Source organism: Chiloscyllium punctatum, chromosome 6 (assembly GCF_047496795.1).
Source record: "Chiloscyllium punctatum isolate Juve2018m chromosome 6, sChiPun1.3, whole genome shotgun sequence".
Taxonomy (NCBI): Eukaryota; Metazoa; Chordata; class Chondrichthyes; order Orectolobiformes; family Hemiscylliidae; genus Chiloscyllium; species Chiloscyllium punctatum.
Window position 1 is genome coordinate 1,201,218 of NC_092744.1, and position 24,077 is coordinate 1,225,294.

At 43.5% G+C, this 24,077-nt stretch overlaps 1 protein-coding gene across 8 annotated transcripts in view; it reads right to left on the reverse strand.

Moving 5' to 3' along the window:
- mecom (MDS1 and EVI1 complex locus) overlaps positions 1 to 24,077 on the reverse strand; it is a 1,146,298-nt gene that overhangs the window by 918,615 nt on the left and 203,606 nt on the right. For 7 of the 8 annotated variants that reach the window (XM_072571878.1, XM_072571874.1, XM_072571873.1 and 4 more), the window contains exon 2: positions 4,390 to 4,473. The exons of the other annotated variant lie outside the window; for it this stretch is intronic. In XM_072571878.1, coding sequence (XP_072427979.1) covers positions 4,390 to 4,473 — 84 coding nt within the window. The remainder of the gene's footprint in view (positions 1 to 4,389; positions 4,474 to 24,077) is intronic. 8 annotated transcript variants of the gene reach the window in all.

Below are 24,077 nucleotides of genomic sequence, written 5' to 3' on the forward strand. Positions count from 1 at the left end.
ACTCCACACAGTCAGTCACCCAAGGGTGCAATTGAACCTGGGTCCCTGGCGCTGTGAGGCAGCAGTGCTAACCATTGAGCCACTGTGCTGCCTCTACCCTCATTCTTCCAAACACCAGTGAGAAGAGGCCTAAACTGCTCAATCTGTATTCATAAGACAAACCCCTCAGTGCTGGAATCAATTTAGTGACCCTCTTCTGAACTGCCTTCAATACAATTACATTCCTCCTCAAGTAAAGGGACCAAAACTGTACGCAATCCTCCAGGTGAGGTCTAACTAATGCCTGGGGGATGTGAGATACATAAAACATAAGGGAGAGGGAAGAGTGGATATTAGTCTACTGAAAAATGAGTCTGGAGAAGTGGTTATGGGGAACAAAGAAATGGTGGAGGAACTGAATATATATTTTGCATCAGTCATCACAGTGGAAGACACCAGCAATATAACAGAACTTCAGCAGATCGGGGGCCAAAGTGAATGTAGTGGCCATCACTAAGGAGAAGGTGCTGGCGAAGCTAAAAACTCTAAAGGTGGATTTATCACCTGGACCGAATGGACTACATGCCAGATTCCTGAAGAAGGCCTTATGCCCGAAACGTCGATTCTCCTGCTCCACGGATGCTGCCTGGCCTGCTGTGCTTTTCAAGCACTACATTTTTCAACTCTAGTACTCCAGCATCTGCAGTCCTCACTTTCTCCGAATGGACTACATGCCAGAGTCCAAAAGGAGTTAGCTCAGAGATTGTAGAGGCGTTGGCAGTGATCTTTGGTGGAGTCAGGGAGGGTCCCAGAGTACTGAAAAATGGCTAACTTAACACTCCTGTTTAAGAAAGGAGGGAGGCAGAGAACAGGAAACTATAGGATGGTTATCCTGACCTTGATTACTGGTATGATTTCAGAGTTCATTATTAAAGACGAGATTGTGGGGTACTTGGAAGTGCACAGTAAAGTAGAGCAGAGTCAGCATGGTTTTGTCAAAGGGAGGTAATGACTGACAAATCTGTTAGAATTCTTTAAGGAAGTTATGTGCAAGTCAGACAAAGGAGCATCAGTGGATATGATCCATTTAGATTTCCAGAAGGCCACACAGGAGGCTGCTAAATAGGATAAGAGCCCATAGTGTTAGGGGCAAGGTACTGTTATGGTCAGAGGAATAGGAGAAAGTGAGGACTGCAGATGCTGAAGATCAGACTTAAGATTAGAGTGGTGCTAGAAAAGCACAGCAGGTCAGGCAGCATCCGAGGAGCAAGAGATTCCTGATTAGATTAAATTCCCTACAGTGTTGAAACAGGCCCTTCAGCCCAACAAGTGCAAACCAACCCTCCAAAGAGTAACCCACCCAGACCCATTTCCCCTCTGACTAATGCAGCTAACAATATGAACAATTTAGCAAGACCAATTCACCGAGTCTGCATCTCTTTGGACTGTGGGAGGAAACCCACGCAGACATGGGGAGAATGTACAAACTCCACACAGACGGTCACCTGAGGCTGGAATCAAACCTGGTTCCCTAACCATTGAGCTACCGTGCCACCCATACAGTGATGAAGGGCTTATACCTGAAACATCGATTCTCCTGCTCCTCAGATACTGTCTAACCATGGATAGAGGATTGACTGACTGGCAGAAGGCAGAGAGTGGGGATGGAGGGGTCTTTTTCAGGGTGGCAGCTGGTGACCAGTGGAGTTCCACAGGGGTTAGTGTTGGGACCACAACAATTCACATTATACATTAATGATCTGAACCAAGGAACAGAGGGCGTTGTTGCTAAGTTTGGAGATGACACAAAGGGAGGTGGAGGGACAGGTTGTATTGAGGAGGTGGGAAGGCTGTAGACGGACTTGGAAAGGTGAGAAGAGTGAGCAAAGAAATGGCAGATGGAATACAATATGGGAAATTATGAGGTTATGCACTTTGGTAGGAAGAATAGAAGCGTGAATTATTTTCTAAATGGGGAAAGGCTTTGGAAATCTGAAGCACATGAGGACTTGGGAATCCGAGTCCAGGATTCTCTTAAGGTTAACATGTAGGTTCAGTTCGTGGTTAAGAAGGCAAATGCAATGATTGCGTACATTTTGAGAGGGCTAGGATACAAAATCAGGGATGTACTGCTGAGGCTATATACAAGAGTGTGATGCTAGAAAAGCACAGCAGGTCAGGCAGCATCTGGGGAGCAGGAGAATTGACATTTCGAGCATAAGCTCTTCATCAGGAACAAGGCTTATGCTGGAAACATCAATTCTCCTTTTCCTCGGATGCTGCCTGGCCTGTTGTGCTTTTCTAGCACCACTCTTGACTCTGATCTCCAGCATTTGGAATTCTCACTTTCCCCTGAGGCTGTACACAGCTCTGGTCAGACTGCATTTGGAATATTGTGAGCAGTTTCGGGTCCTGTATCCAAGGAAGGATGTGCTGGTGTTGGAGGGGAGTCCAGAGGAGGTTTACAAGAATGATCCCAGGGATGAAGGGCTTGTCACATGAGGAGCAGATGAGGACTCTGGGTCTGTATTCAATAGAATGTAGGAGGATGACAGTGAATCTGATTGAAACTTACAGAATAATAGAGTATAGTAGGTTTTAATTTGTCATTTCTACCATATACAACTGATACAGTAAAATGAGAGAGCATTCCTCCAGGACCGAGAGTGCTACATGGACAGCACAAACTACACCATCATACAAAAGGCGGCATAAAGTGCATAAGAAGATCAAAACATGTGAGATGCAGTGTAATAGAAGAAAGATAAATAATAGACATTGTTCCAGCAGCAATTCAAAGTTGTGCAAAGAATTTCAAAGGGAAAAGAGTCCGATCATACTGTGTTAGGGAACCTGATGGCCTGGGGGAAGAAACTGTTGCACAGTCTGGCCGTGAGAGACCGAATGCTCCGGTATCTTCTGCCAGATGGCAGGAGGGAGAAGAGTTTGAGTGAGGAGTATTTGGGGTCTTCCACAATGCTCTTAGCCTTATGGATGCAGCATGTGGAGTATATGTCTGTAATGGAGGGGAGAAAGACCCCGATGATCCTCTCAGCTGTCCACACTATCCGTTGTAGGGTCTTACGATCTGGGACGGTGCAATTCCTGAATCAGGCAGTGATGCAGCAGCTCAGGGTACTGTCAATGAACCCTCTGTAGAATGTGGTGAGGAGGGGGTTGGGAGGTGGGCTTTCCTTAGTCTGTGCAAAAAGTAGAAACACCACTGGATTCTCTTGGATATGGAGCTGGTGTTGAGGGACCTGGTGAGATTCTCTGCCAAGCGTACGCCAAGAAATTTGGTGCACTTCATGATTTCCATGGGGGAGCCGCTGATGTCCAGTGGAGAGTGGTCGCTCCATGCCCTCCTGAAGTCAACGACCATCTCTTTCATCTTGTCCATGTTCAGAGACAGGTTGTTGGCTCTGCACCAGTCTGTTAGCTGCTGCACCTCCTCTCTGTATGCTGACTCGTCATTCCTGCCGATGACACCCACTACAGTCATATCATCAATGAACTTGATGATGTGATTTGAGCTGTGCATCGTTGAACAGTCATGTGTCAGCAGTGGACTGAGCACACAGCCCTGGGGGGCCCCGTGCTCAGTGTGAGGGTGTTGGAGATGCTGTTCCCAATCTGGACTGACTGAGGTCTCCCAGTCAAGAGGTCCAGGATCCAGTTACAAAGGGAGGTATTTCGGCCCAGCAGACTCAGCTTTCCAATCAGCTGCTGAGGAATGATAGTGTTGAATGCAGAGCTGAAGCCTCTGAGCAGAATTCTGATGCAGGTGTCCTTCTCCAGGTGGGTGAGGGCCAGACGGAGGGTGAATACTGAGAAGCCTGGATAGAGTAGAAGGTACTTCTACTGGTAGGAGAGACTCGGAGTGAAGGAACGACCTTTAGAACTGAGATGAGAAAGACTTTCTTCAGCCAGAGGGTGGGAAATCTAAGGAACTCATTGCCGCAGAAGACTGTGGAGGCCAAGTCATCGGGAGTATTTAAGACAGAGGTAGCGAGGTTCTTGTGTAGTGAAGGGATCAAAGGTTCAAGGTAGAAGGCAAGAGAATGGGATTGTGAAACATATCAGCCATGATCAAATGGCAGAGTGGACTCAACAGACTTAATTCTGCTCTTCTATCTTATGATCTTATACAGCTGCAGCAACCCTTTCCTACTTTTATTCGCTATTCCTTTAGCAATAAATGCCAATATTCAATTTCTCTTCTTATTACCTGCTGTACCTGATTATTAGTGCTCTGCACCAAAACATCCGGAAGTTTCTCTTTATTTAGATAATAAATTGCAGGATGAAAAATACCATGGATCATTTCAAATAGTTGAGCCAACAAGCAGCAGATGCAGTTCAACGTTATTGAGAATAAAATTATTCATATGACATCAAAGACAAATGTACCTGATTCGGTCAGATAGCACCCTGATTCAGAAGGACATCTGAGCACTGTTGCACTGATTACGGAATCATTCGTGTAGCGCTTAGCTGCAATGACAAAAAGGGAAAATAATGTGTTGGGAGGTAAGACACAATGCAAGATATTGTATTCTTGTTGTATAAGGCATTATGAAAATGCCAGCTGTAAGATTACTGAGTCAGTATGGGTGGAAGTTAGGAACAGCAAGGGAGCAGCCACTACTTTGGGGGTTTACTACAGACCCCCTAATAGCAGTAGAGAGATTGAAGATCTCATAGGGGGGCAGATTCTGGAAAAATGCAGATGTAGCACGGTTGTTATTATGGGTGATTTCAACTTTCCCAATATCGCCTGGAACCTCCTAAGTGCAGATGGTTTGGATGGAGCTGTTTTTGTCAGGTGTGTTCAGGAGGGTTTCCTTACTCAGTATGTAGACAGGCCAACGAGGGGAGAGGTCATTTTGGATTTGGTGCTCGGTAATGAGCCAGGACAGATATCAGATCTCGCAGTGGGAGAACACTTTGGTGACAGTGACCACAACTGCCTCACATTTACCATAACCTTAGAGAGGGAAAGGAGCAGTTACCGAGGGACGAGATTTAATTAGGGTAAAGGAAATTATAACGCTATCAGACAGGAGTTGGGAAGTACAGACTGGGAGCAATTGTTCCACAGAAAGAGCACAGCAGACATGTGGAGACTGTGTAAGGAGCAGTTGTTGTGAGTGATGCACGAATTTGTTCCTCTGAGACAGGTAAGAAGGGGTAAGATTAAGGAACCTTGGATGACGAGAACAGAGGAGCTTCTCATCAAAAGGAAGAAGGCAGTTTACGTAAGGTGGAGGAAGCAAGGATCTAGCACAGCTTTAGAGGATTACAGGCTTGCTAGAAAGGAGCTCAGACATGGACTGAGGAGAGGCAGGGGGAGCACGAAAAAGGCTTGGCAGGAAGGATTAGGGAGAACCCAAAGGCATTTTACTCATACGTGAGGAATAAAGGAATGATCAGGGAGAAGGTAGGGCCGATCAGGGAGAGGGGAGGGAACTTGTGCATGGAGTCTGAGCAGATAGGGGAAGCTCTAAATGAGTTTTCTGCTTTGGTTTTCACCAAGGAAAGGAACCTTGTTGTGAATGAAAACTTCAAGGAGCTGGGATACAGGCTTGACCAGATCAAGATTGAGGAAGTTGATGTGCTGGAAATTTTGGAAAACATTAAGATTGATAAGTCCCCAGGGCCAGAGCAGATTTATCCCAGGCTGCTCCGGGAAGCAAGAGAGGAGGTTGTTAAACTGCTGGCGAGGATATTTACCTCCTCACTCTCCACGTGGATTGTACCAGAGGATTGGAAGGAGGCGAATGTTGTTCCTCTTTTCAAGAAGAGGAATAGGGAAATCCCTGGCAATTACACACCAGTCAGTCTTACATCTGTGGTCAGCAAAGTTTTGGAAAGAATTCTGAGGGATAGAATTTATGACTATTTGGCAAAGCATAGAGTGATTAAAGGCAGTCAGTATGGCTTTGTGAGGGGCAGGTCATGCCTCACAAATCTTATTGAGTTCTTCGAGGAGATGACAAGACTGGTCGACGAAGGTCGAGCAGTGGATGTGGTGGATATGGATTTCAGCAAGGCATTTGAAAAGGTTCCCTATGGTAGGCTCATTCATAAAGTCAGGAAGTATGGGATACAGGGAGATTTGGTGATCTGGATTCAGAATTGGTTGGCTGACAGAAGGCAGAGAGTGGTTGTAGATGGAAAGTATTCTGCCTGGAGGTCAGTGTTGAGTGGGGTCCCGCAGGGCTCTGTTCTTGGGCCTCTGCTCTTTATAGTTTTTATAAATGACTTGGATGAGGAGGTTGAGGGGTGGGTTAGTAAATTTGTAGATGACACAAAGGTTGGAGGTATCGTTGATAGTATAGAGGGCTATTGCAGACTGCAGTGCGATGCAGAACTGGGCTGAGAAATGACAAATGGAGTTCAACCTGGATAAATGAGAAGTGATGCATTTTGGAAGGTCGAACTCGAATGCTGAATATAGGATTAAAGACAGAATTCTGGATAGTGTGGAGGAACAGAGGGATCTGGGTGTGCAAGTGTATAGATCCCTCAAAGTTGCCACCCAAGTGGATAGGGTTGTTTAGAAAGCATATGGTGTTTTGGCTTTCATTAACAGGAGGATCGAGTTTAAGAGCCACGGGGTTTTGCTACATCCCTACAAGTCCCTGGTGAGACCACACTTGGACTATTGTGTCCAGTTCTGGTCACCCTACTATAGGAAAGATACAGAGGCTTTGGAGAGGGTGCAAAGGAGGTTTACCAGGATGCTGCCTGGACTGGAGGGCTTGTTTTATGAAGAAAGGTTGAATAAGCTCAGACTTTTCTCTCTGGAGAGAAGGAGGGAGAGAGGAGACCTGATCAAGGTGTACAAGGTAATGAGAGGAATAGATAGAGTCAATAGCCAGAGACTTTTCCCCATGGCAGGATTGACTGGTACGAAGGGGTCATAGTTTGAAGATATTAGGAGGAAGGTATAAAGGAGACATCAGAGGTAGGTTCTTTACGCAGAGAGTTGTGAATGCATGGAATGCGTTGCCAGCTGTGGTGGTGGAAGCAGAGTCATTGGGGACATTTAAGCGACTGCTGGACATGCACATGGAGAGCAGTGAGTTGAGGGGTGCGTAAGTTAAGTTACTATATTTTACATTCGGATTAAACCTTGGCACAACATCGTGGGCCAACGGGCCTGTTCTGTGCTGTACTTTTCTATGTTCTATGTTCTAAGATTGTGAGTAACTTGAATCTGTTACTGAGAGAAAGATGGAAAGAGAAAGTTCTGAAAAAGGACCTGAAACATACGCTTTGCTTTCTATTCACAGATATTGCTAGATCTGCTGAGTTTCTCTAGCATTTTGTGTTTTTTTGTTTATTTCAGATCTCCAGCATCCCCAATTTTTGTCTTATATTCCATAAGAGAAAGACATTACCTTGAGATGGTAAAAGAGAAGTCAACTTGATACTTAATGCTGAGAGATGTGATTATCAGGGCAGGTTAACGAGGTAATAACAGTACAGTAATGATATTACTTGCTAGGAGTTCTCCATAAGGCTGTGGAAAATCATTGGAAACCCTGATTTTGAGATGTATCTGAAATCAACTGGGAATTCAAATGCTGGCAAGACAATTTGTAAAATTGAATTCAATAAATCTGATCACTTATGACCCAAAAAAAAACAAATTGCTGCAAATTCACTGAAGGAAATATACAAATCAACTGAAAGAGGATGTACTATCTCTCCCACTATAATTGAAAATAATTGTCATTTAGTTTGTATTATTGGCTTGTAATACTTTTTCAAAGTAACAGCAAACTCTCAATTGGACAAAAAAACGTTACGGTCTTAACAGTTCAAAGGGAGTCATCATCACATTCTCAGGTAATTAGAAATGGAAGATAAGTGTAGTTTCCCAGTATTCCCTCGATAGATAACAATTGATTTAAATAATTGTCATACTTTGATAGGAAGAGACATAAAGGTAATCTGAACAAAGTTATCAGGATTGTAAAGAAAACTTTTAAAAATATTTTTAAAGCTGAAAAAGTTGCAACCAAGGGCCCAGCGTTTAAAAAAAACTCAGGACGGTAGCCCAAGAAAGTCAGGAGGCAACGTGGAATAAGTTTTGAAGGAGGATGATATAAATAAGTCGTGCAAAGAAGAAAATTCACAGTGTTTCAAGACAGACTTAAAGATTATGCTGATAATAAAGTAGAATTGATTTATCAGATTGCACATCGAATTCAAGCACAGGAGTTGTGTTTCCTTACTTATACATATTTCGGTCTGGCTGCTGAGTGAGCTACAACAACAACTTGCATTTATATAGCAGTTTTTTGTAGTTAACAAGAGCGCAGGCAAACACATTGTGTTGGCAGGTAGCAGTGAGGAAAGAGAATCAGACAATCATTGTTTTTTAACTTCAAAGCGTGAGTGAAGTTGTGAGCATGTGACTGGTTAAACAGATATCGATGATGCAATGGCAGGGCTGCAGCAATCCCTTTAACTTTCACCTTCAATCTCAGCGTGATCTGTTGTCCACTGAAAACCCCATGTCACTGCCTGGTTAGCAATTCTCATATACAAAAATCTTAGCTCGATTAACTGGGATTCATGAAGTTAACAGTGCAGACAATTTCAGGGATTTTGTAGAACTCAAGTCAAGAATGTAGCATGTTGTTGAATAAGTGGTAGGCAAGAATTCCTTTCAATATTGAGACCTCATATTTGCTTCTGCACCTAAATCAAAGGATTTTGTCCACTCTGCGATGGTAGTGTTCCTTTCTCTAATTTGGAGGGGATTTCTTCTAGTTGGGAATTTATCACAATCGTCTCAGGGTTTACTACATTTGCCTTGCATTTCCCAGCATTCACTGCACCATGAAACCATCCAATGCAGTTTGATTTTGATAAGAAACATAATAAATAGCAATATACCCCTACCCCACCTCCACAATTGCCCACCAGCAGTAGGTGCAGTACCAGTCCAGGAATCAGCAGTCTTCCCTTTAGGAACCTTTACTCCACAGGAGGGATCAGCATAAAATTTCTGCTTTATTTACCACACGTGAATAACGGCTAATTAGGTCCTTGGCCGTTACTCAGCTCCAGTCTGAATTAAAGAACATACAAAACTTACAGCCCAACAAGGAGATTTTATTCCAAAGTTGCATACTCCACAAAATCTCCTAAAAAGCTCGAACAAGTCTCTGAATCTGCCTGATGACTCACCAGTGCTCACATGACTCACCTCTTAAAGGGACACTATCCCAACAGAACACACCCCTAGAATAAGGCATAACATTAAACATAGAATGTTACGGTGCAGGACAGGCCCTTCAGCCCTGGCTGTTGCACCAACCTGTGAAGATAATCTGATGCCCATTTAACCTACACTACTCCATTATTATCCATATGAATGTCCCATGCCCATTTCAATGCCCTTCACATCAGCAACCGAAAATGTGTTGCTGGAAAAGCGCAGCAGGTCAGGCAGCATCCAAGGAGCAGGAGAATCGACGTTTCAGGCATCAGCCCTTCTTCAGGAATCAGCATCAGCAAGTCTACAACAGTTGCAGGCAGGCCGTTCCACACCCCTACTACTCTCTGAGTGAAGAAACTATCCCTAATATCTGTCCTAAATCTATCACCCCTCAATTTACAGCTTGTGTTAGCCTTCACCATACAAGGAAAAAGGTTCTCACTGTCCACCCTATCTAACTCTCCGATTATCTTATACATCCCCTTACGGGTGGCATGGTAGCTCAGTGGTTAGCACTGCTGACTCATAGCACCAGGGTCCTAGGTTCGATTCCAGCCTCGGGTAACTTTCTGTGTGGAGTTTATACATTCTCCCCGAGTCTGCGTGGGTTTCCTTCCACTGTCCAAAGATGTGCGGGTCAGGTGATTTGGCCTTGCTAAATTGCCCATACTGTCAGGTGCATTAGTCAGAGGGAAGTGGGTCTGGTTGGGTTACTCTTCAGAGGGTCGGTGTGGACTGGTTGGGCTGAAGGGCCTGTTTCCACACTGTAGGGAATCTAATCTAATCTCGATTAAGTCATTTCTCTCCAACGAAAACAGCCTCAGTTACCTCAGCCTTTCCTTGTAAGACCTTCCTTCCATATCAGGTAACATCCTGGTAAATCTCCTCTGAGATTTCAAAAGGTTGAAATCTTTTGAAATCTTCCACATCCTTCCTATAATGTGGTGGTCAGAACTGCATGCAATACTCCAAGTGTGGCCTAACCACTGTCTTGTATAGCTGAAGCATACAGCTGTACTCACTGGTCTATAATTACCAGGGTTGTTCCAACTCCCCTTCTTGACCAAGGGAACAACATTTGCAACCCTCCAGTCTTCTGGAACTACTCCTATAGACAATGAAGATATAAAGATCAAAGCTTCCCAGAGAATCCAAGGACAAATCCCATTCAGCACAGTGGTCTTATCTATTTTCAGATCTTCCAAAACCTGCTAAAACCGTGGACTCATCGCTCCAAAACTCATTCCCCCTACCAATAAATGCAAACACACCATATGCCTTCTTAACAACCCTATCAACCTGAGTGGCATCTCTCAGGGTTGTATGCACCAAGACACCGAGATCTCTCTGCTCATCTACTCCTGCCAAGAATTTTACCATTAGCCCAGTACTCTGCATCCCTGTTACTTCTTCCAAAGTGAACTACCTCACACTTTTCCACATTAAGCTCCATTTGCCACTTCTCAGCCCAGCTCTGCATCTTAGCTATATCCCTCTGTAACCCATAATATCCTTCAGCACTATCCACAATTCTGCTTACCTTAGTGTCATCCGCAAACTTTCTAACCCATCCTTCTACGCTCACATCCAAATCATTTATAATAATGACAAACAGCAACGGCCCCAAAACAGATCCTTACAGCATAGCACTGGTAACAACTCCAGGATGAACATTTCCCATCAATCACCACCCTCTGTCTTCGTTCAACTATCCAATTTCTGATCCAAACCACTAAATCACCTTCAATTCCGAAACTACGTATTTTGTGCAATAGCACACCATGTGGAACCTTATCAAAAAAGCCTTACTGAAATCCATATACACCACATCAACCGCTTTACCTTCATCCACCTGTTTTGTTACCGTCTCGAAGAACTCAATAAGGTTAGTGAGGCACGATCTACCCTTCACAAAACCGTGTTGACTATCCCTAATCAAATTATTCCTTTCCAGCTGATTATAAATCCTATCTCCGATAACTTTTCCCAACACCTTATCCACAACCAAAGTCAGATTCACTGGTCTATAATTACCAGGGTTGTTCCAACTCCCCTTCTTGACCAAGGGAACAACACTTGCTACCCTCCAGTCTTCTGGAACTACTCCTATAGACAATGAAGACATAAAGATCAAAGCTTCCCAGAGAATCCAAGGACAAATCCCATTCAGCACAGTGGTCTTATCTATTCTCAGATCTTCAAACCTCCTCTTTGTCAACCTCAATCCCATTTAATCTTGTAGCTTGCACTTTCCGTATTCTCACTAACATTGCCCTTTTCCAGTGTGAATACTGACGAAAAGTATTCATTAAACACTTCCCCATGTCCTCAGATTTCACACACAACTTAGGAAGGCCTTAGGGTTTTCCTTGATCCTATGCACCAACAATTTCTCATCCCCTCCTGGCTTTTCTTAGCCCTCTCTTTCGATCTTTTCTGGCTAACTTATAACTCTCCAGGCCCCTAACTGAGCCTTCATGCCTCATCCTCACATAAGCCTTCCTCTTCCTCTCGACAAGAGCTTCAACTTCTTTAGTAAACCATGGCTCCCTCTCTCAACAACTACCTCCCTGCCTGAGAGGTATATACTTATCAAGGACTCACAGTAGCTGTTCCTTGAATAAGCTCCACATTTCAAGTGTGTCTATCCCCTGCAGTTTTCTTTCCCATCCTGTGCATCCTAAATCTTGCCTAATTACATTATAATTGCCTTTCCCCCAGTTATACCTCTTTCCCTGTGGTATATACCTATCCCTGCCCATTGCTTTTGTAAATGTAACCGAATTATGGTCACTATCTCCAAAGTGCTCACCTATCTCCAAATCTACCTCCAAATCATTCCCCAGTACCAAATCCAATATGGCATTGTCCCTTGTTGGCCTGTCTACATACTGTGTCAGAAACCCTCCCATACACATTAAACAAAAACTGACCAACCTAAACTATTTGAACTATAGATTCCCAGTCAATGTTGGGGAAATTAAAGTCCCCCATAACAACTCCTCTGTCACTCTCGCTCCTATTGAGAATAAGTTTTGCTATCCTTTCCTCTACATCACTGGATCAATTTGGAAGCCAATAGAGAACTCCCAACCTTTCCTGTTTTTAACTTCAGCCCAAACTCCCTCAGTGGGCTCGTCCTCAAATGTTCTCTCAGCTGCTGTAGTACTACCCTTGATTAACAATGCCATACACCCCTCCCCCCAATCCCTTTTACCATCATCTTTGTTCTTACTGAAACATCTGAATCCTGGAATCTGCAACAACCATTCCTGTCCCTCCTGTAGCCATGTCTCTGAAATGGCCACAACATCAAAATCCCAGGTACCAATCCATGCTGCAGGTTCACCCACTTTATTCCAGTTGCTCCTGGCGTTGAAGTACAAAGTATTGAATTTCAAACAAACATCTTAGTTGCCGGTGCCTCTTGCGACCTTGTAAGCCTATCCCTGACCTCACTACCCTCAACCTCCTGTACACTGGAACTACAATTCAGGTTCCCATTCCCCTGCTGCATTAGTTTAAACACCTCCCCCCCTACCCCCCAGCATTCGCAAATTTCCCCCCAGGGATATTGGTACTCCTCTGGTTCAGGTGAAGACCATCTGTTTGTAGAGGTCCCACCTTCTCCAGAAAGAGCCCCAATTGACCAAGAATCCAAAACCCTCCCTCCTGCACCATCCCTGCAGCCACATGTTCAGCTCCACTCTCTCCCTGTTCCTCCCTTCACTAGCATGTGGCACGGGCAACAAACCAAAGATAACAACTGTTTGTTCTAGCCCTAAGCTTCCCACTCTAGCTCCCTGAATTTCTGCCATAGATCCCCACCTTTTTTCCTACCTATGTCATTGGTGCCTGTGTGGACCACGACTTGGGGCTGCTCCCTTTCCCCCTCAAGGATCCCGAAAACACGATCAGAGGCATCATGAACCCTGGCACCTGGGGGGCAACACACCAAATGTGAGTCGCTCTCATTCCCACAGAACCTTCTTTCTGTCACCCTAAAAATGGAGTCCCCAGTGACTAAAGCTCTGGTCCTCTTCCCCCTTCCCCTCTGTGCAACAGGGACAGACTCTGCACCAGACATAACATGCATAAGCTTCAGAACATAACTGAGCACAATTGCCTCAGCAGACTGGTCAGGGTCAGGATTGGCTGCCCCACAGGTATGTGCAGTTTCCTGCAGTTGGCATCTCTGTCTATAGGTGTAAGAAGACATCATGGCGGTCATGTTAGATTAGATCCCTCCAACCTCTCTCCAGTTGGTTGAAAATGCTGTCAGCACCTCACACATACTCATCTCTTTCTTCCTTTTAGATGGTCTTTCAAAGCAAAGTCTTTGAACAAGTCTTTGGCCATCTGCCCTTTGTGTTATCTGGGGTGACACAGTGGCTCAGTGGTGAGCACTGCTGCCTCACAGCACCAGGGTCCCAGGTTCAACTCTAGCATTAGGCAGCTGTCTGTATGGAGTTTGCATATTCTCCCTTTGTCTGTGTGGGTTTCCTCCCACAGTCCAAAGGTGTGCAGGTGAGGTGAATTGGCAATGCTAAAGTGCCCATAGTGTTAGGTGCATTAGTCAGAGGGAAATGGGTCTGGGTGGGTTACTCTTTGGAGGGTTGGGTCAAATAGCCTGTTTCAACACTGTAGGGAATCTAATCTAACTCAGTGCTAATCTTGTGGTCGAATATTCTTCAACCAAACTTTGGGAGTTGCATTATGTTTAAGATGTTATTAAAGTCAAAATTGTTATTTTTGTCGTTGTTGAATTAGAACTGTCAAGGTAAGGAAGTACAAAGCCATTGTGCATCACATTTTCCTCCTTGGGCCAGGCAATGGCCTAGTGCCATTATCACTGGATAATTATTTCTGAGATCCAGGTAATGTTCTGGGGGCATGGGTTCAAATCCTGCTACAGCAGATGGTTGTTTGTGAATTCATTAAAGATCTGGAATTAAGAGTCTAATGATGACCATGAATCCATTTCAGTTGTTGGAAAACCCCACTAATTTTCCTTAGGAAAGGGAACTGCTGTCCTTACCTGGTCTGGCCTACATGTGACTCCAAACCCATAGCAATGTGGTAGACGTTTTAGTACCATCTGGGTAATTAAGGATGGGCAATAAATACTGGCCTAGCCAGTGATGCCCTCATCCTGTAAGCGAATAAACAAATTTTCAGTGGCGGCCAGTTTGAGGTTGTGTTGACTAGGAGCAATCATGACGATGTAAGGTCAGTGCCCTGGGGGATGGCCACCTGTGGACATTCCTGCTGGAGTTGGGGGTCATACCAACAACAATGATACATGTGACGTAGACAGCCTGCCATTGAGAGGTCACAAAGCAGGTAGAGAACATTTCTGGGATCTTACCAATGGCTGAAAGGTTTCCCTCCACAAAAATGACCTGACCCCTGTAAGAACACTTGTTTTTCAGTATATTTATCCTTTCCTCAGAGAGTCCCATCATTTGAGGTGCCCCCTGCAGTCTACACCCTACCCCAGCTCTCACCTCACCTGCTGGGATCTGGTGACCACACCCTGATGCTCCTAATAGATCCCCTCCCCACAAGCTGCGGATCCCACCCATTGCCCTAAATTGGACAGAGCTTCCAGAGATGGATCTAATTCAGGCACCAACAGGAAAATTTTGAGTCAGGTCAAATCACATACCTTTAGAATCAGGATCTGATTTCTTACTCATTGAAAGAATATTTTCAAAGACTGTAAAATTCTGCATGAGTGAATAGCATACACTATTCGTTGCATAATATTAGATTCTGTTACAGAGTAGATGGGAGACATACCCATCTCTCTATCATTGATTGTCAGACAATGATGAGTCTAGGCTCAAATCCAACACCTCTTCCTTTGTAGATGCAACGGTGAAAAATGGCTGTAACTGAATCTTTGCTTTTGCTTTTTATTTTTTTCTTCTTAAAGGACAAGAATAATAAGAGGTTGAGTGTGAGAAAAGAGATAAGTTGATAGGATAAACACATACCCTTTGTGTACTCAAGGAGGGATATGTATGGAATTATGGGAGTGAGTTTCAATGATGGATGGTCATAAGGCAATGAGAGGATTTGCTCACACAGTCAGAAAGAGATACAAGTTGGGTTGTTGTTAGGGGTATTGTCCAGGAGAAGATTTAAGAAATGCACCACCAGAATCTAGATGAATCCATGGTGCCACTCATTGTTCCTGCTGTGGTGAGGGGTTCTGGCACTGTATCGAGGAGCATGCCTTCACACCCTCACTCCTGACCGATTTGTAGTTTCCAATGATGTCAGCTTGGTTTATTGTGGTCTCTCCACTCCTTCATGTAAGTCTCCACAGCCTGTAATGTGGTGCTGCTTTATAATGTTGAAAGTCTGTTTCTGTAGGTTCTTGCTTTCATTAACCACCTGTCCAAGCAGAACAGTGCTCTACTGGAGGGCTCTTAAATAAACTGAGGAAGACCATCATGCACACTTGTCCCAGTTGGCCTAGAAAGCTGGAAGTCAGATGCAAATCTATTGTAAAAGGCCAGTGTCTCCCCTCCCTCTCCACATGCAACCCCCACCCCTACTCCTCACTTTTTGATGTCATCATGGCCCTTAACAGGCTTTGCTTGTAAACAGCCGAATGGCCACACAGATGTTTACCTGGTAGCAAAGAAGAAAATATATAAAATAATAATCTCTGTTCACAACAGTGTCTTCATTTTCTCTCTCATTATATATAAAAGAAAGGAGAGATTTTTAGATTTCCTACAGTATGGAAACAGGCCCTTCGGCCCAACAAGTTCACACTGACCCTCTGAAGAGTAACCCACCCAGTCCCACTTCCCTCTAACTAATGCACCTAACACTATGGGAAATTTAGCATGGCCAATTCACCTGACCTGCACATCTTTGGACTGTGGGAGGAAACCAGAGCATCCGGAGGAAACCCACGCAGACGCAGGGAGAATGTACAAACTCCACACAGACAGTTGCCCAAGATTGGAATCGAACCTGGGACCCTGGTGCTGTAAGGCAGCAGTGCTAACCACTGAGCTACCGTGCTGCCCTTAATAAAAAATAAAAGAATAAAAATCACCTGGTTCTTAGATAAGGACTCTCTTATGGCACAGTGTAATGTCCCTAGCCCTGGATCAGGAGGCCCAGGTTCAAGTCCCACAATAAAGCAGACTCTCGGAGTTCCTCATGATGCAGTGGTAATATTAAAAAAAAGGTCATCAACAAAATGTCCTTCTGAAACAACCAAGACTCCCTCAAAGATGAGGTCCAACCAGGATCTATCTACGGAGATAATAGCACAGGTGGACAGTCAAAAAGAAAAATTTTAAGCAATGGAGTTAAGAGGTTTAAGTTGGGAATTACAACGCCTACTTCTGTCGGCACTGATCAGCTTTTCCACTATCTTCACCCCTTTCGCCAAAGAAAGAAAACTGCTCTGTATTCTAGCACCAGTGTTTCAAAAGATTCTTTTAAAGTAAATAAAAGTCATGAGAAGCAACAATGTTTTTGTTCATTTTCATATTTTAAGCAGATAATTGACATTTTAATAGTGAGGATTAGCTAACAGACAAAACAAATAAACTCAGTGAGTTAATATAATGTCAGCTTTTCATATGATGCCACTTATGTGGAAGTGCCTACACTACATTTGAATGCTTCTTGTATATCATTTGGTATTAGTCTAAATAATACAAAGTTCATTATGTTACAGAACCGTGCAGCAAATCCCTTCTTCCGGAAGGTATTACAAGTTAACAGTTTGAGTAAATAACTCAAGGGCTTAATTCTCTGGTGGGAAGAATGAGTGACATGATGGTGAAGACCATGAGGCATCTAGACGTCGACTTGCAAACACTGAGACTCAGCAACATCAATGTTCACCTTGGTAATCCAGAACTGCATCTGTGGGAGATTTTCTGTGAGTCCCACACACTCCTTGTGTATCTAAAGATGCATAGCGAAGGTTCAGAACTGCCCTTAGATCTCATGCAATAGTTGAGCAGCTGTAGAGCAAAGGACAAGTCAGAGAAAGATGGAGGAAATCAAAGTAATAAAAGTACAGGAACAGTAGGCGTCAACTTTATGAGGAGTCATGAACTTCGCTCCCATGAAAGAAAGAATTATATTGATATTTAACTGTCATGCTCTCAGGAAAAAAGCTGAATTATGATTCTCTCCATTAATGCAAATGAAAAGTGTACACCCTAGCATGTTATGCCAACTGTAGAACAGACTTTCAGAGTTTAATAACCCATTTGTCAGACAAGATGTAAACTGTATGTTATCTAACTGGTCCCTTTTTAACACTCTAGATTTTGTTTAAAACTGTGGTACGCTTTCAAGAAGATCAACTCCTTCAAGACGAAAGAACATGAATTGAGCTTTTATTCTCCAAATGTGAGGGATAAGTCTCAGGTTACATGTAGGATGACTAAATGAATGCCCAATTCACAGAATATTTATACACTGGCATTCAAGCATTACATATATAAATATAAAACACTTCAATATGTTTGTTTTAGAATTTTTGAAAGAAATTATGGTTGGTTAACAATATAGTAATTGTATGTGGGTGCTATGTAAAGCCAATGAAATGGCCTGGTGACCTAGACGTTGAAAGGTTCAAATAACATGGCCAGTGTATGGGGGGTAATGGGGGAAGGGGAAAAAAGGGGGAATGGAGAGTCAATGACAGTTAAAGGCACTCTCCATTTCAAAAGAAGTTTACTGATGAACATCACAGCTCTGTTAAACGCTCTCAAAGGTTGTACGTTGAAGGCAATTTTTTAAAATGTTATTGATCGGGACATTTTGAGGCAAACAAAGCTCAGAATGGTCTTTCCCTCATCCATACCTGGAAATTCTCAACAATGCACCAATCTTTAGCTTTTGGACAGAGCTTAAATTTGTTCTGGAACGCTGCGCGCTGATGACCGTTGAGGGATAATTCACTGGAGTCGTTTATTGTTTTTCTTTTTTCAGTGAGTTATCACTTGTCTAGGTAATGCAAAGAGCTTCCACGCCCAGCGCATAAATTAGGTTTGCTTCACTACATTTCATACAGTTTGACAATCCTCGTCTTAAATCTTAAGTAAAAGTCATTAAGTGTTTAAAGCAAGTTTTAAATTATGGCCCTTCTACCTGATTGTAGTTCAAATCAAAAGAAAGAGTCCCAACAATAAGAGGGCAGCTGCATCGCCTGGGAGCAACCCACGAGGAAATTGCATCGAGATTCGAGATGGCGCCGCTGACCTTCTCGATTAGTATCGAGCTAAACCCAATGTTGGCATGAAAGAAGCTGCTCCTCAAAGACGCACATCCTTGACCTGCTGATGACTCCATCCGGTAGCATTTGTTTCTTATTCCATAAAAGTTACGCGCAACTGGTTATGACAATAGGAAAGAAGGATAGATGATCAGCTAAATCATTGCCTCTAATGACAGAAACCATTTGCTGGTTTTCTGAGCAACAACCCATTAATTATTTAACCTGCAGCTTTTGCCATGAATAAATAATTGCCATGTAGAACACATGTCAGATTTCAACTACTACTTTTAATTTTCATGTCTGTACCCAGGCTATGGTCCAGTCATTTTCCGAGGGAACTGTTATAACCATTCACCCATTCAAGGCCTTATCCTTCTTAATTATGTAAGGAGACATTAGAACCAGGAACAAGAGTAGGTCATTCAGTCCATCAAGCCTATCCTAGCTTTCAATACCATCACAGCTGAATTAACACTTCAATGTCTTTTAAACACCCAATCCCCTAATCCTGTACACCACTGGGAATCAGAAATCATCAATCTTTGCCTTAAACATACTCAAAGATTGAGCCCCCTAAGCTCTCTGTATAGTTTGTAGCATTTGTATCATTTTCAAACTAGTTACAAAAGAAATGAAAGTGAACTAATTCTTTTATTCAAGCACAAACTGGTTATGTCTGAATCTCCAAATGGCAGACAGCTGGACACAAACCTTAATTTATACCACTGAGGTACTTAATTATTTTGAACTGAAATCCAATGTTAGTCTAATTTTATTTTGTACATCCAATATCTTCATGAATTGTCATCTGGAAGATTTTCATTTGAATAATGTAGAAGTTGAAAAAGCTCCAGATTGTGAATCACCAGTTCTGCAGTTTTGTATAAGCACAAAGGAGAAACATTGTACTTTACTGACCCTGTGGCTCTGAGAGCAAGAAAGAGAATCACTTCCTTTTAAGGAGGCCCACATACAGGGCAGTTATCATGTTTTGGATATGAATGATTCCAGCCCCAACTTAAAGAAGGAACACATTCCTACACTCAGCGACTTAGGTAAGACAAGTTGCCTGTGAGAAAAATAGTTAGGACAGAACAAATCAAGTATTGGTTACTTTTGGGTGAGGACAGCAAGGAAGGCAAACTTAGGAAGCTCTTTTAAAAAAGCAGAAAAACTCAGTTGGTCAGACAGTATCTTTGAGAGAAAAACAGAGTTACTATTTCAAGTCAATGACCTTTCACCAGAACTAGTCTCAGACATGAAATGTTGCCAAGTACAAAGTTAGCTTTCGTGCACATGTAGACAACATGACTTCAATTCACCATTGAAGTCATAGTTATCCAACCAATTGCCCAATGCCAAAGTTTGGGCAGATTGAAACACCATCTGGACAATGTTGTACAACAGTAGCCATTCTTCTGCTTCTCTCCTGCATCTGACTGCATCTCTTTAAAAGCTCTGCCTGTCCATTCAAAGTAAACCCAGTTACTCAGCCTGCAGAGAGACCAACATTTTACCCATAACAGTGTGACTATCCCTCTCGAAAATTATCAACATTAAAAGAAAGTGCACTTTGTAAAACCATTTCTGAAGGAGTATTGTCCTTGCCACCTGGATAAAGCAGATTACTTCAGGACAATTGTGATATAAGCAAGGAAAACTACATTCAGAAAACCTTCACTCGAGAATTTATCTTTCACAGATTACAATGTCACCTGAATATAATGTTTTATTGGTTTATTACTTGTAAACTATTTAGTACAGAATATTCACAGGAATCCTAAGCCATAGAAATCATATTCATAGTCTGTAGAATTCATAATAACAATTTTATATAGTACCTGATCATGTCTCTCAGAAACATCCCACATTGGTTCACATAAATAGACTACTTAAAAAATTTAATTGCAGCTTTATTAACAAATACATCAGCAAACTTGCAAATGAAAATCTCAAATGTGGCAGCGAGATCAATCTGTTTTATGTAATATTTTTTGGGAAAGGACTCTTGGCCAGCACAGGGAGAATTTCCTGAACTTGATTAAATAGTTCCTCAGGATCGTCTGTTGTACAAGAACAGGGAGTTGAACATTTCATGACAAGTTACTTTTCTGTAAATGCAATGTTCACACTCAGCAACATATTGGAGTGTCACACGAGTGAAATGTGAAGTTCAAAATCAGAACTTTTAACTCAAGAAGAAAGAGTGTCAGCAACAAAGAAGAGACTTCACTAACAGAACCAAATGGCAGTATGAACTAAACTTTCCACAGACATCTATAATTTCTGTCGCTACAACTTCATTTTAACTGTTGTGCTATATTTCAGGAAGCATTCCATTAAAAAAGTGATATAATGCACCACCTGGGAATGTACGGGAGACAGATTTAATTGATTTGGAGTTGCCTGTGTTGGACTGGGATGGACAAAGTTAAAAATCACACAATACCAATTCATAAATTCCTGCTTTGGAAATAAAACCAGTCTGACTCAAGGTTGAGATACCGATAGACTCTAGCCTCACACTTTTAGCGCATTGTCTGAGCTGAGATGTCACCTTTTTTTGAACAAAACCCAAAGTTATCTCAGGAATGTGATTTGAAAGAAGTTCTGGGATTTTCACATTGATGTATCAAAACCTGCATTCCCATTCGAAGTGATTAAAAACTTAAGAGCAACCTAGGTTTGTTCAATACTTTGCATTAGTTGTATGACACATTGATCTTTTACTCTAAATTCTGTGTCATATGATCCGGCCCCACTAGCTACCTGATGAAGGAGCAGTGCTCCGAAAAATAAACTTCCAAATAAACTTATTGGACGATAACTTGGTGTTGTATGAATTTTAGGTTTAACTGAAGCATTCAAAAGGACATTGGATAGTTATTTGGATAGAAATCGTGCTCAGGGATACAGGGAAAAGGTGTGCAGGGATATAGGCAAATGGTGTGCAGGGATACGGGGAATGGGTGTGCAGGGATATAGGGAAAGGGTGTGCGGGGATATAAGGAAATGGTGTGCAGGAATATATAGGGAAATGGTGTGCAGGAATATATAGGGAAATGGTGTGCAGGAATATAGGGAAAGGGTGTGCAGAGATACAGGGAAAGGGTGTGCTGGGATATAGGGAAAGGGTGTGCTGGGATATAGGGAAATGGTGTGCAGGGATATAGGGAAATGGTGTGCAGAGATATAGGGAAAGGGTGTGCTGGGATATAGGGAAATGGTGTGCAGAGATATAGGGAAAGGGTGTGCTGGGATATAGGGAAAGGGTGTGCTGGGATATAGGGAAATGGTGTGCAGGGATATAGGGAAATGGTGTGCAGGGATATAAGGAAATGGTGTGCGGGGATATAGGGAAAGGGTGTGCAGGGATATAAGGAAATAGTGTGCAGGGATATAGGGAAATGGTGTGCAGAGATATAGGGAAAGGGTGTGCTGGGATATAAGGAAATGGTGTGCGGGGATATAGGGAAATGGTGTGCAGAGATATAGGGAAAGGGTGTGCTGGGATATAGGGAAATGGTGTGCAGGGATATAGGGAAATGGTGTGCGGGGATATAAGGAAATGGTGTGCGGGGATATAGGGAAAGGGTGTGCAGGGATATAGGGAGATGGTGTGCAGGGATATAGGGAAATGGTGTGCAGAGATATAGGGAAAGGGTGTGCTGGGATATAGGGAAAGGGTGTGCTGGGATATAGGGAAATGGTGTGCAGGGATATAGGGAAATGGTGTGCAGGGATATCGGGAAATGGTGTGCAGAGATATAGGGAAAGGGTGTGCTGGGATATAGAGAAATGGTGTGCAGGGATATAGGGAAATGGTGTGCGGGGATATAAGGAAATGGTGTGCGGGGATATAGGGAAAGGTTGTGCAGGGATATAGGGAAATGGTGTGCGGGGATATAGGGAGATGGTGTGCAGGGATATAGGGAGATGGTGTGCAGGAATATAAAGAAAGGGTGTGCAGAGATATAGGGAAATGGTGTGGAGGGATATAGGGAAAGGGTGTGCAGGGATATAGGGAAATGGTGTGCGGGGATATAGGGAAAGGGTGTGCAGGGATATAGGGAGATGGTGTGCAGGAATATAAAGAAAGGGTGTGCAGAGATATAGGGAAATGGTGTGGAGGGATATAGGGAAATGGTGTGCAGGGATATAAGGAAAAGGTGTGCAGGGATATAAGGAAATTATGGAGGAGAAAGTGAGGACTGCAGATGCTGGAGATCAGAGCTGAAAATGTGTTGCTAGAAACGCGCAGCAGGTCAGGCAGCATCCAAGGAACAGGAGAATATACATTTCGGGCATAAGCCCTTCCTGAAGAAGGGCTTATGCCCGAAACGTATATTCTCCTGTTCCTTGGATGCTGCCTGACCTGCTGCGCTTTTCCAGCAGCACATTTCCAGCTATAAGGAAATGGTGTGCAGAGATATAAAGAAAGAATGTAATGGGGTGTAAGGAAAGGGAGTGCAGGGATATAGGGAAAGGGTGTGCAGGGATATAGGGAAAGGGTGTGCAGGGATATAGGGAAAGGGTGTGCAGGGATAATGGGAAATGGTGTTGAGGAATATATAGAAAGGGTGTGCAGGGATAATGGGAAAGGGTGTGCAGGGATATAGGGAGATGGAGTGCAGGGATATAGGGAAATGATGTGCAGAGATATAGGGCAATGGTGTGCAGGAATATAAAGAAAGGGTGTGCAGGGATATAAGGAAATGGTGTGCAGGGATATAGGGAGGTGGTGTGCGGGGACATAGGGAGATGGTGTGCAGGGATATAGGGAGGTGGTGTGCGGGGACATAGGGAGATGGTGTGCAGGGATATAGGGAGGTGGTGTGCGGGGACATAGGGAGATGGTGTGCAGGGATATAGGGAGGTGGTGTGCTGGGATATAGGGAAATGTTGTGCAGGTATATACGGAAATGGCATGCAGGGATATAGGGACATGGTGTGCAGGAATATAAAGAAATGGTGTGCAGGGATATAGGGAAATGGTGTGCAGGGAGATAGGGAGATGGTGTGCAGGGATATAGGGAGATGGTGTGCAGGGATATAGGGAGATGGTGTGCAGGGATATAGGGAAATGGTGTGCAGGGATATAGGGAAAGGGTGTGCAGGGATATAGGGAAATGGTGTGCAGGGATATAGGGAAAGGGTGTGCAGGGATATAGGGAGATGGTGTGCAGGGATATAGGGAGATGGTGTGCAGGGATATAGGGAAATGGTGTGCAGGGAGATAGGGAGATGGTGTGCAGGGATATAGGGAGATGGTGTGCAGGGATATAGGGAGATGGTGTGCAGGGATATAGGGAAATGGTGTGCAGGGATATAGGGAAAGGGTGTGCAGGAATATAAAGAAAGGGTGTGCAGGGATATAAGGAAAGAGTGTACAGGGGTATAGGGAAATGGTGTGCGGGGATATAGGGAAATGGTGTGCGGGGATATAGGGAAAGGTTGTGCAGGGATATAGGGAAATGGTGTGCATGGATATAGGGAAAGGGTGTGCAGGGATATAGGGAAATGGTGTGCAGGGATACAGGGAGCTGGTGTGCAGGGATATAGGGAAATGGTGTGCAGGGATATAGGGAAATG